Source organism: Dromaius novaehollandiae, chromosome 2, assembly GCF_036370855.1.
Source record: "Dromaius novaehollandiae isolate bDroNov1 chromosome 2, bDroNov1.hap1, whole genome shotgun sequence".
Taxonomy (NCBI): Eukaryota; Metazoa; Chordata; class Aves; order Casuariiformes; family Dromaiidae; genus Dromaius; species Dromaius novaehollandiae.
Genome location: NC_088099.1, coordinates 145152421 through 145165545, shown reverse-complemented (window position 1 = coordinate 145165545; position 13125 = coordinate 145152421). Strand labels below are relative to the sequence as shown.

General features: G+C 41.7%; 2 protein-coding genes and 1 non-coding gene across 7 annotated transcripts in view; 1 reads left to right on the top strand and 2 right to left on the bottom strand.

Annotated features, from left to right (window-relative positions):
- MATN2 (matrilin 2) overlaps positions 1-7394 on the top strand; it is a 76764-nt gene extending 69370 nt beyond the window's left edge. For 4 of the 5 annotated variants that reach the window (XM_064507691.1, XM_064507687.1, XM_064507688.1 and 1 more), the window contains 4 exons: positions 3398-3469; positions 4047-4157; positions 4406-4501; positions 7049-7394. In XM_064507691.1, the coding sequence (XP_064363761.1) occupies positions 3398-3469; positions 4047-4157; positions 4406-4501; positions 7049-7104 (335 nt within the window). In that variant the 3' untranslated portion in view covers positions 7105-7394. The remainder of the gene's footprint in view (positions 1-3397; positions 3470-4046; positions 4158-4405; positions 4502-7048) is intronic. The other variant, XM_064507690.1, reaches the window with a different exon arrangement.
- A 1549-nt stretch (positions 7395-8943) lies between these two features.
- RPL30 (ribosomal protein L30) lies at positions 8944-12691 on the bottom strand. The gene is made up of 5 exons (XM_026099748.2): positions 12552-12691; positions 12417-12467; positions 11292-11437; positions 10441-10571; positions 8944-9116 (listed from the first exon to the last, which is right to left on the bottom strand). The coding sequence occupies exons 2-5, from the start codon at positions 12435-12437 to the stop codon at positions 9067-9069; spliced, it is 348 nt and encodes a 115-aa protein (XP_025955533.1). The 5' UTR covers positions 12438-12467; positions 12552-12691; the 3' UTR covers positions 8944-9066.
- LOC112983027 (small nucleolar RNA SNORA72) lies at positions 9344-9478 on the bottom strand. Its single transcript, XR_003259128.1, has one exon. It is a non-coding gene; the product is annotated as a small nucleolar RNA SNORA72 (small nucleolar RNA).
- Positions 12692-13125: the final 434 nt, after the last annotated feature.

Sequence of the window (13125 nt, the reverse complement as noted above, 5' to 3'; positions counted from 1 at the left end):
AACCCTGTTCAAGCAGAGAGAAGACAGTGTATCCCTCCCACTCACATACTCCCAGGACTTGGTATTACTTGTACTTTCAAAGCAAAATTCAGAAATGTCACTGAATAATGGTGGGCATTAGAATTGTACAGAATGGTTTAATTTTCACTAGTTTCTTTTTTTCTTAGAATTTAATGCAAACAGGTTTTCTTTTTTTTAAAAAAAAAGCACTGTATTTCTCCCTCATACAGATGTCTAGGAAGAATCTGAAAAAAGAATCTGAGAACATTTCACAGACTGCATATCCCTTGTGTTTCCCTTAGTCCCAAGAATCTTCTAGCTCCATCTTTGTGAAATACAAAATACTATGATAATAGGAAAGCAAGTCTGTTCATTAACCTTTTTACTAGGCAGATAATCTGCTGATGACAGCATGTCATCCTAAAAGCTGGGGAGCTTCCAAAGCCAAAATTATCTGGCAACTGGTATAATAATTCTCACTCGTTAGCAAAGCCCAGAGCTCAGTAGCAGTAATACATTCTTCAGGTACCCGCAGGGGGGTTGAACTGCCACAATTTTCCTTTATTGCTTTAAATGTATTACCTGCCACATGAAAAATAAGTAAATCCTGCCCCTTAGTGGCAGTTTTAAACTGCAGTTCTAGTAACTGGGCAGAGTTGGTGCCTCACAGCTTCCCTCCTCCTCCTCCAGTCTCACCAACAGGCAATGCCTCACACCTGTGGATTCAGGACTGGCCCAGCCTTTTTTTCTGGACGCTCCAGGACCACCTATTGCTCATCAACTCACTCCACCAGACATTCTGCCTCCAAACTTGTAACATAAGTTGAAAGTTCAATTTCTCCTCTCTAGGCTGCTTTACAGCCTAAATTTGTTCCCCTTCTATGCAACAACACTAATTTCATTTTGACTTCAATCTCTCTTTGTCCTCAGCTGAGGACTTCTGAGGCTCCAGCCTGCGAGGGCAGTGAGGGAACCTCTGACCCTCATGCAGCCAGCACATGGACTCCATTGACTAAGCCTTTCATCCCCAGTCCCAGCTGCAGATGGGCTGCATGTTTCCAAGTAAAGGAGCCCCCCTAAATCTCTTTTGGGGTAAGGCTTTTTCCTTTTACTTTGCAAGAAAGCATCGGCTTGGCAGAATAGTTGTTTACTATTAATTATTCTTAATGAGTAGTAGTAAAAAAAGGTGGGGGGGGGGGGAGTCTCTTTTGCATCTTCTTAAGAGGAATTCAGTCAGGAGGTTTCCATCCATTGCCTTGGTCAATGTTCATTTCTGGTCTGAATAGAAGCACTAAAAAAGCTACGGCAATGTCATACATAACATGCACTCATGATTGCCTCTTCTCCCCTGTTCTGAGCATGTACATTATGGGAGCCTTTAATTAAATGGTAACACATTATTTTTATCACAAGACCCCAGCCCTTGTCAGATGACAGTTCTCATTTAACAGCCTGCTGGTTAACGTTCTCTTCTCCTTCCAAATTGTAGATCTGTATCACTGCTGCGTATGAACAGCCACTGCTTTTGAAGACATAGTTTTTCACTCTCTCATAGGCTTTTTCTAACATAATATTTAGGGTTTGTTCCAAAACAGAAAACTAAAAACAGCCACTCAGCTTTAGCATGCTTCCCCAACAAGATTTGAATATTTATGTTCACTGACTTCAGCCAAGGACTCTATTAGTGTTAGCAGCCTTTGTCTGTACTTGTCTCATTTTTCACAGCTGTGATAGAAGTTATGAGATCAGAGATCTGTCCAAACCAGATTCTGAAGCCTGAAGAGGAGTGTTCTGAAATGCCCAATTCCCATCCCAAACCTGAGACCTTCTGCCCCACCTCTACCAGCGTATCAGTCTTGTTTCCCATCCCTTACATCTGAATTATTTCCTTGTCTATGCAAGCCCAGTGTCCAGGCTTTCCATCTCAGTCCCCCTACCCTTCCTAGACAGTTTCCCCATTAGCCTTTAGCTCTTAAACCACTTCTAGATCAATTTGTTGCCCTGGGTCGAATGCTTCCTAGGTGCTTCTTACCTGTCTTCCCTCCTACACTTGGAATTTCACCATCCTGCTTCCCAGTTCTTCATTCTTACATCAGACTGCTCACCCACTTAGCTTCTTCATTACTGCATGGTCTCACCCCACACCTCTCTGCCCTGCACACTTTCTCCAAGATCTCAGCATTCCTCCCACCAGCTGGCTCTCACTTATGCATTGGGACATATGTAAGTATCTTAGTTCTTCCTACTGAACTCTGGTGTCCTTACTAAATCATTCATCTCTGCTCACTCCCTCCTGTTCATGCTCAGTCATTCCAGGCCCCACACTGAGTGCACATCTCCTCCCCAGTGCCACTTAGGTCATCTGTGTATGGTTGCCCTTCTGTCAAGATTCACTAAACCAACGGTATTAGAGTTCCAAATAGCTATAACAAAACCATGAGGCCCAAAAGCATCTTCCACCTTCCTGCTGCATCTTGAGGGCATGTCAGGGGAGTCTGCACCATCCCCTTTTCCCTCATGCTTTCACTGCCAGTGGAAGGAACCCTGGGTAGATTAGTAGGGGGAGAGCCCTAGATGATCCATCGGTTCCCCTAGCACTGCTGATCAAGATGTGCAGCTGTTGAATTTATGTTCTTCAGCTTATCTGGGCCCTCAAGAGCTCCACAGTTAATTGAAGGTGTTCATTTTGTAGGAAAAAAAAACTCCTTAGAGGCAGCTTTTGTCTATTATGTTAGCCTCTTGGGGCAGGAAGAGGAAAATGTGCAAAATACCCATTCAGGTGGTTGTACCTGCATATAAAACAGGTTTCTAGTTGTCTCTACACATCCATTAACAAAAAAAAAAAAAAAAAAAAAAAACACTTACATGGATTCTAAAATAAGTTCCTACTCTACCAAGGTTGACTCATGAATTAGAAACTTCTATTTTTGCTTGTAATTCTGGAGTGTTACAAAAATTCTGCTGCACTGACCTGAACGCACCGATTCTGATCAACATTTTCCATTAGAAAGGAGAAAACCGAGAAGTCAAATACGAAATTTCTTCCTTCTGTACAGTTTTCTCATTCAGTTCACCCCATAGAACTGATAGAGGACAATAAAACATGCAACAAATTTTCACTTAAAGGACACAAAGTAGGCTGTTTTAATTTCAAATGCTGAAGCATTTCTAGTTTTGGAAGAGTTCTTATGATAACCTCAGCTGAAGGGTGAGTTCTGGAGTTTCCATGGACACTGGTCCTCTTCCAAACTGCACAGGTATGAGGCATTCCCCACGTATTATGAAAGAGGCACCAACAGAAAAAGTTACTGGTAAGAAACATCTGTTTCCATGGAATTAAAATATTTTTATTGCTCCTTTTATGATTTCATTTTCTTTGGCAATTTTTTTCTGCCAGCTTTGCAAGATTCAGCTCACCAGCAGGAATCATCATCTGGGACACTTCATAACACTGGTCCAGAGTCTTCAGGTCAGCTCTCCCCCAGATCCTTGCTAAGTTGCCTATTCACGCCATCTTCGGCAGAAAACCCTAGCAATTCACATATGGGAGAATTGTTTCCTCCCACTACCCAAAAAACCCTCTCCTTTCTATTGCAAGTCAACTCTGCTTTGTACAGAACTTCTGAGATTCACTATAATAAACGCATGGCTGCATGCTCCATTTTTACACCATCCAAATGAATTACTTCAAGGGGAAACTTGTATTGCAACACTCTGTGCTCCAAAGCATGTTCAGCTTTCAACTACTTCTGTTTCCTCAACTCTAAAGTGGTAAAGCTCACAGAAACCTTCACAACTCCCTTTCAGTTCTGCAACCCACAACTTAAATTGCATATACAGTAAATACAGCCTAACAGCTCAGTTCCTTCACATCTTTCTATCACTAGTCCTCTCCATGAATGATCCTCACTGCAACCAGTGAGATTACTCACTCATTAAGGAGTACTCACTCATTAAGGAGACTCAATGCATGTGAGTGGCAAAAATACTGTATAATTGTAAATGAAGTAGATTTGATTTTTAGATCTTTTGGGGGTTTCCTGCAGGACCTGAATCAGACACAGTAGCCATCATAGATGTCCTTGCCTGTCCCAATTTTGCAGTACACCATAAGTATCTTTTTGAAGACAGTCACACTTACTCAACAAGAACAACAGGTAATTAGGTTATCTTTGTTTAGATAATCTAGACTTCTCCTTGAATATACAGGCTAAAAAGTGGTGTGTACTATTTTCCAGTATTTACAATATGTTTCCCACGGCGCTGCTTTCGATGTTGACTTGTTTTGACAACAAGCAGCTATATTAAAACCACTCTGCATTTAGACATCCTTGTCATTCCCTCCCCCACCTTTTTGGATTTATTCAGTATTTTAAGTGTATGCTTGACTGTTTCTGTTTTTCAGCAAAAGCTTCAAAAGATAAAGACCAATGCAAATGTGAAAACCTTGTGACATTCCAGAACTATGCAACCACTGAAGTAAGAAAACTCACCCAGCGATATATCCTTTAAGAATAACTGTTTCTTGTAAACACACAAGAGAGGGATAAGCTACAAGGAATGATTAATATAACCCATCAAGCCTAAACCACCTCCATGGGCTCAGACCAGTCTGTTCTGATGAAAAGCTGAACTACTTAGTAATGTTAAAACTCCAAGCAGCAAGGCTGTTAAGACTTGAAATCTCTCTCTCCTTCAGAAAAGGGACCAAAATATTAGTAAGGATCTTAATTTTGAATAATCCATAACAGTAAACACCTTCAGGGACAGCAAGGAAACAACTGGTAAAATTCAAGGCTAATATTGTTTGCTTTGATTGTTTTACTTCTTCAGATACTATCCAAGTAGCACTTACTGGCTACAGGAAAACATTACATCAGACTACCAGAGATACTTCTCTCTGGAACTGCTAGGCAAAGCACCAAATGCTGTAAGTCATTTAAAATAATATTCCAAATGAAGAGTGGCAGTGTTATTCAGAGGACATGGGGTCTGATTGACTTCACACAAACAAATATGCAGAGTAAAAAGGGGTTAAGTGCAGATCTCTGGCTTTTTTGGAGGAGGGGGATGCACATTACTGTGGCTTTTTAAGGGAGTTAGTGCAGAAGCTTTTAAAATACCTGTAATATCCACCAGATGTCTCACAAGAAAACAGTAAATTGGCAATACAACTTTCTGCAGTATTTTGCATTATGCAATATTTATGCAGCAAATTTCTGCATATTTTCTTCATGAAAGCTGCTTCTGCCTAATCAAATTAACTAGTAAGAAGATATCATATCTTCTATTTAAGTCTTGGTAAAAATTGTGTGCAAAACCAATAAAGACTTATTTTCTGCCCAGAAGAGTGCAGCAATTTAAATAACTCATAATTAAGTGCTTCCTAGACAAGAACACCTTCAGAAAGAGGCACCTGTGGAGTTAACAGTCTGTCAAAGTCAGGCTAGCAGAGCCCTCTGCAGTTTTGCCTGCAACGTAACATTTACTAGGACATCAGAATTCCATGTAGATGGTTTTTCCTAGAGCAGGTGTACAAGCAAGAGTTTATACTGCTACAAGTATACGCAGGTAAACCCCTCCTTATTACAAGCTTTAGGTAATATGGAAGAGAATATTTAATGAATATATGCCTCCATGGGAGAGGCACCTCAGATGAACAGCCCAGAAGAGCAGCAAGTGAAACATGATATTCAGCAGCTCAGAAAAGATGGACTTACTGAACATTTGGGAAAGAAGTATAAGGACCACTGGCTGGAATCTTGAAGAAAGCCAGGAAAACAAAGCAGCAGTGGCACAAGAAGGGGAAAGAAGTGAGCACAAAAAGCTTCCAATTCCCAAAATGCAGCTTCGCTGTAAGGTCAGCACATTACATATATGCTAACCTAGAACTAGCTAACTTGCCCACCTAAGAACTTTACTGCTATTAGATACGTGTGAAGTGAGGTCCCTTTCCCTTTTTCGTTATGTAACACCTTATAATGTTCAAATCAAGACCGTAAATTCCACTAGAAAAAGGAGTGAGCAGAGGGTACAGCAACTCAGTCCTGCAAAAGTAGGCCTCACTGACAGATCTTTTGTTGCTAGGTCCCCTCTTTGCCTCAGATTCCTCTAGCTCCAGCTTTACAGCATTATTGTGGCTCTGGAGGTAAATGGTACAGGTGCATCCTCCTCCTGCAACGTAAGCACCTTCAATCAATAGGACTGCTATCAGAGAAGTGATGCTTGCTGTACATAGCCTCATACTGCTGCAGCTTCTTCCTTTCAGCAGAGCCAGTCCTAGCATTCCCTGGGGCTTGTTATACTCTATGCCACACCTCACTGCCTGAAAACCACTGCTTTAGAGGATCCAAGTACTCTTTGTAAAAACAAAGACACCCTACTTCACCACCATAGGCCAGGAAGATAAAAAGATTGGCAGGCATTCCTTCTGCAGTCATGGAGCTATACAAGGTTTTATGATCTACTCTGAGCTTACAAATAGCTCTGAAGGCGACTGAGACAGCTTCCACACAGAATTAACTACGATAAACAGCTAGCTTCCCTTTAAAATTAAGGAAAATGGCCAACAGTTTTCAAAACCACAAGGCTTTTTGAAAAGCAGCAGCCCAAAATCCCTGTTGAGAGGCATTCCTGGCAATGAATAGGGCTTCACACAGCTTTCTCAGCTCAGCAAAGTAGAAAAGAAAATAAAGGTATTAAGCTATTGAAGTCAGAGAGGGAAGGGTACGAAAGAGGAAAAATAAGACCAGATTTACGGGCCACAAACTCATAACCAGGAGTAATTTCTCCAGCAACACTCTCCCATATCATGCAGCAATTCGGTGATAAAGAAATGCAAAAAGCTGGAATACTACAATGGACATGATTCTGAAAATAGATCTTTCTAAAAAGCTAAATACTGCAGTATGAAGAGTCTAGAACAAGTACCATCTTAGAGTTTCACCCTCAAATTCTGAGTGTGGGGGGGAATTGTTAACAGGCATCTGGCAGATTGTTCTTCTACTAATAAATACTTTCAGTAGCTCTTTCCTTAACTTTTGTCTACTGGAAGAAATGACAAAGAGAATGGAAGACTTGGAAAACAGGCTAAGATACCGATGAAAATTTAAAGTATATACTACACTGTATATTTATACATAGTTGTAAGAGCTATTTTGTTAGATCAGCTCAAAGTAAACTAACAAATTCTTGTGTCTGAAGTTGAAAAGAACATTTTGGACCCTCACATTTATATACAACATGTACTGTCTTGCATTGATTGCAGATAAGTGTTGAAAAGTTTTTGTATGTATAAACAATTTAGTAACTAGCAAAAATTTTAATTAAGTAGAACTAAACAGCTGAAATAAGCTATGCAAAATAATAAAATGCTGGGTTTTTTTGAAGTGAAACCTCCATGTTGTGAAGCATTTTTAGGGTATGAATACTATGTATTTGGCTTATTTTTTCTGGGCTTCCCACCTGCATTCACTCCCCCATTTCAAGCACTTTATCTGTGTGGACATATATATATATATATATATATCATACATACATACACACACACACATATATATATACATATATATACAAATATAATAACAGAAGTAGTGTGGCAGCATTTGCAGCAATCAGGTTTCATATATTTCCTCTCCATCAAGTGTAGATCAGTGAAATCAGTTATAAGAGAAAATACAAGTTCATACATTTGTATTTGAACTATGATTAAAGTAAAACAAGTGAAGTGGAAAACCTGCTGGATTATCATGGTATTATAATCTGAAGTTCTTTTCTCTTGCCACATCCAGACCAGGTTACTTCTCCCTACTCTTCCAGGCCTCAGTCAGCTTCAGTAATCCTTGAACTCTCCTGAACACAACCAGTGTTTTACTCATGAAGCCATTCCGTCGGCAGTGCAACTTGCAACACACTTGTCAAAAACTGAGACTCAAATGAAAGCAGCAAATTACTTTCAGCCATTCTGGCAGACTGAAGCACCTTGAAGTTCTTCTCCTTTCACTTGGAAGTGACTGCACTTTTCTGCTAGCTTTACTTTCAGCCCAACAGCAGTACCAAAACTATTTCCTGAACTGATGCAAATCTGCTGGTATGGATACCAGCAATTCCTTCTTTGCTTTGACACATTAGTTAACCTTTTGTCTAACTGGTAGTTCACAACTTCACCTGTTCTATACTGGAAACAGGTAGCTGCAGCAGAGGCTAGATTAAGTGATCTCAGAGAAGCTAATGAGCGTGCATAGGTACGTAACAGTTGGCTTTAAAAGGCACCTTGGGCTTTAACATACTTTGGCAAACAGAATGCAAGTTCTGTGAAGATGCTGATACACACAGGTTTTTGTTTGGTGTTCCTTTTATCACATAGTCAGCAAAACACTGACACCACATTTAATAATCAATAAGAAATATCCTGCAACCACTGTCTCAGACAAAACTGACCCAAATCCTAAAGATACTGACACCTTCACCAACAGCGACTAGAGAACTTCAAGTTACCCGTCTCTAACATGCCATCTTCAGAAACTAAAAAATTCATTTCAGACCAGCTTTGAGAAGTTAACTTCATATCTTACTGACAGTATACATCATGCCTAGCAGCTATACTATTCGCCATTTCTATTAGTACTTTGTGACTGACTTCATAAAAATGATTTCAATTGGTTTTAGTACAAGCAAACCCTTGGATTTCCCCCCCCCCATCACAAATTTGCTCCTGTAACTCACGCTAAGTGCGAATTCATATTTTAAGAGACCAGTTTAAAAATTTTTTGTATTAGTGCTCCAAACCCAAAATCTAAGCCCCCTCCTGTTGGGATTTGATATCATAGTTACCACGAACAATTCTTATTTTATTATTCTTTTTGAAATGCACAACTTGTAGAGAAGGCACCAGGCAAGCTTTGTCCCATGAAAGTATTTCTAACAGAACAGGAAACACAGCAGTGATAATGGATCTTCATTTATATAGTTTGTCCCCTAAAACCAGCAAAGGTATAATACAGTACAAGTTTTTCTTAAAACAGATCTGTAACCAGTTTTATTGTAGAAAGAACACCTTTACAGCATTTACTTCTCACTGGTTTGTTCTGGCATGCTTCTAATGATGTCAGAGTCACCTATAAAACAAAAATATATTCTTACAAGAGGACCCACAGCAGGATCTGTTTTCAAGAATAAACCACACTATTAACAAATACTGATTCTACAAATAGGAAAAGCTTTGAAGTAAAGCAAAGAATCTATTTAGAAACAAAGCAAGGAATTTTGATGGCTTGATAAAAATACTTGTAACTGCAGTTTGCTAATTCATATAGAATCTTAGATATATCCAGGATAATTATGTACATGTCACTAGCATTTACAAAGCCAGCACTAGAACAGCAATCTAGTCCTGGTGGACACAATGCATAGGTTTAATATAGCGAATGTCTAGCCTCTCCTGATCACCAAAATATCAGGACAGCGAGAATATTCGCATTAAATCACATGGATAAGATTTATTCGCAGCTCCTTAGCTTACAAGTAGCTTAACACAAAGATCCTAACATGACAGCCAAAAAGTAGGAAGAAAGATAACATTTTCAAAATGAAATTTACAGCTAGTATTTGAATATGAAAAAGCTAAATAAATTTTTCCTAAAATAAATGAACTAATCACAGTGAATTCAAATTCATTTTACTTGGGGAACATTTGGTGAAAGTTAATAAATCATTAAATCCATACATATGCATTTAATCAAAATGCAACAAAACACAACAATGAAAAAGAATGATTCTTCATTTAAAAGTTTTTGGACTTCACTGTGGAAGTTTTTGGAGAAGTCACCAAATTAGCAGTTTCCATGGAGAACTGAAGCAACTGTCTGGGACAAAGGCTGCTACCAACCCATAGTAATTATGCACAGATTTACTGTTTTAAAATAGAACATATTTAACATAATCTTCAACCCTGGAGCTAGATAACTATCCACTTATATATAGCTTATTTTCCTATATGTCATTCTGGGAAGCAGGAGAACTCACAATCCAGCAAATTATAGAGATCCTCTGTCTTAAATTAACAAAGGTCAAAAGAAAAGTATGTCTCACAAACTGGTATTCTAGCAGATGGTCTCAAAAACATATACTGTAAAGTTTCTTCCCAGCCACTGAAACCTCGCTACAGATAGACAAGGAAACAAAATACACTCTCAGTAGGTTTAACAGTAAAAGGAGTTATGCGCCAACATAAGCAGCAAGAATTCCAGGTATTACGAACCTAGGACTCATTAAATAAGATCATGATGTCGGTCAGAGGAAATTTTAAGTTAAGCCCAACAAGAAGGGACACCAAAGTATGACATTACTCCTGCGTATTACTTGCTCAGCACTGCTAACAGATCAATGAAGGAACCATTGATTCCTGTGTGATTTGGTCATTATACGGCCAGAGATACATACCTGGGTCAATGATAGCCAGTGTGCACACTCTGTAATATTTTCCGCATGCTGTACCCAGTTCGATGTTGTTGCCACTATAATGATGGACACCAGTCTTTGCAAGCATAGCATAGTACTCAATCTCTGATTTTCTGAAATTCAAAAACAGGTATTAAAGTACTGAAAAACAATTCTGATTGTTCTTAATACAGTTAGAGGAGCTTTAACTCCAACCACACTTAAGTCCTATGCATTTTTCCCTCCCACTCAGATTCACATCAACTGTAATACTGTAACAGTGCTGCCCTTTCTCAGGCATATTATCTTACTGTATCTGTCAGTTTCTTGTATCTGTCAATACCCTTTGATGACAGAAGGGCTCAAAACTACAAGACTGAACATGTGAGGGGACAGAAGTTAAAGATTTCACTGAAAAAAATACAAGTTCACTGTCCAGGAACTTAAATTTAGAACTCATTTTAGACAATATGTCAGCAAATTTCATAACCTTCAAACACTAAATCACTGTCACTTACTGTAGCTAACTGTAAAATTATTTTTCCGATATACTCCTTTGAAAAAAAATTAATTCCCATTCTATTATACTTTCAGTGAATACTATCAGAGCATAAAAACATTTCTTCTCTAATGCAAACTCTTTGTAGTACACAAAGCTGGAAAACAGCTGAGAAGCATTCTAACATATCCAGACCTAAAAATATTTTTTTCCACTTTTACCTCATAGCACTCTGGGATATGCCAGTACTTTGCATTAACACTTCACTATAGTAAGCAGCATGAAGTACGTGTCACATTTGTACAAAGCACCTGTCTTAGTTTTACAGAGGTTTTTTTTTCATTTATCTACCTACCTCAAAGCAGGACAGTTGTTGGCTAGGATGACTAACTTGGCTTTGCCCTGCCGAATCATTTTCAGAGTCTGTTTGTACCCCAGCACATATTTACCACTTTTCATAACGAGCTGAAGCCTAGAGTTTATGGACTCTAGTGACTTTTTCTGAAAGAGAAGTAGAAAAGTATTACTGTACACTATGTTACCTTTTGCAAAATAGCAGAGAACATAAAAGGATACAGAAGTCCCAAATACAAGCATTCTTTCCATGATTTAGTATTATTTGCAGTGTAGAGTAAGAAAGCCAGCATACCACATGATTAAGAGAATGCTTGTGGATAAGGGTGATACCATACTTACACTGATACTACTCTTCCCCAACATCATCAAAATATCCTTTATCCATACATTTTAAAATAAAAAAAAGTTTTCCTTAACACTTTATCACAACTGTTTAAATTACTCTGTCATGTTCTGGTGTATTTGACCGATCTTTGTCAAAGCTCATCTAGCCAAGTCAGAAAATGTATTACCACCTGGCAAGTCTGAGCGAGGACTGGCGTATGTCATGTCCCAACACTCACACTAAGACCATTACATTTGTCACCACAGACAATCACATGCAATATGAGCAGGTACGCCAAACAGTAGGGTGCTTATGAAAACAAGTAACTCTGTTCTCAAGGAAGCACACCACTGTCTAGTATGGAAACCCACACCTGCCAGGGCAACTTTAAGGATAAGGCAAGCACATAAGGTGGCAAGAAACACAAGCTCACACCCACGGCAAGAGCTGAACTGCACCATCCTCTCACCCGCGCTAGGGACGCAGCACCAGTTCCCGCTCCCCACGGCTACCGCAGGGGCCCTGTAAGCCCCCCACGACACCGCACAGGAGCCACAGCAGGCGCGAAAGGGAGAGACGCCGGCGGGCAGAGGCCGCAGGCCGGCCGGCAGCCTGAGATAGGAGGGCACGGCGGGAGCTCCAAGGGCCGCAACAGGCCTCTTCGGCAGCGCCCAGGCGCCCCGCCGCCCCCAGCCCCACCCGCCCACCCCCTCCGCAGGCCCCGCGCGGCGCCCGCCGCCCGCCGAGGCTGAAGTCGCGCCGCCGCCACGTGAGCCCGGCGCGGCCGCTCCCGCTCACCGTCTTCTTGGCGGCCACCATGTTGCTGCCTCGCGCCGAGTCGGGCGGGAACTGGAACACAGAGAGGGGGAGGCGGTTAGTGCCCGGTCGCGGCCCCTCGCGCCCGCCCGCGCCCCCCGGCCCAGCCCCGCTCACCGGAGACGCGCCGCCAAGATGGCCGGGCAGCCAGAAAGGAAGGAGCTCCTACAAGGCATCGCGTACCCCCGCGCGGCAACTCTCGCGAGAGCCGCGCGACACCACCCGTTCACACTTCCTCCAGGCGCCACAGCGCCTGCGCCAAGCGGCGCTTCGCCAACGTGGGGTGCCATTGGGTGGCAGCTCGCTGGGGGCGGGGCCTGGCTGAGCTCCGCGGGCGGCCCCGGGCCCCGCCCTGCGGTAGCGGCGTCGAGCCGGCCATGCGCTGCCCCCTCCCGCGGCTGCGCAGCGCTGCGTGTTTCACAGCGCGGTTCGTAAATGCCGTTCTTCTCGTCACAGCCTGAGGGGAGACCTCGGGCGCCCATCAGGGAAGAGCCATGGCCTCGCTCCCGCTGTGGGGATTGTCACTTCTGTCGCAAAGATGATGTAAAAAATCACAGTAGGGAGAAAATAACTTGCTCGGCAGCCCCCGGCCTGCTCTGGCCGCAGGCCTGAGCTCGGTTCCCTGCTCGGCTCCGGGTGCATGGCGGCGGCTCTCGGCCACTTCGCTGGTGCTGGTGTGCGTGAGGACTGC

Bases quoted from the DNA above. Each gene is read 5' to 3' on its own strand.
- RPL30 (XM_026099748.2), bottom strand. From the start codon at position 12,437: ATGGTGGCCGCCAAGAAGACG. The intron at 10,572-11,291 runs GTAGGTAGATAA...TTTGAATTTCAG, and splicing joins AACAACTGTCCTGCTTTGAG to AAAATCAGAGATTGAGTACT. The intron at 9,117-10,440 runs GTATGTATCTCT...TTTGTTTTATAG, and splicing joins ACTGGCTATCATTGACCCAG to GTGACTCTGACATCATTAGA.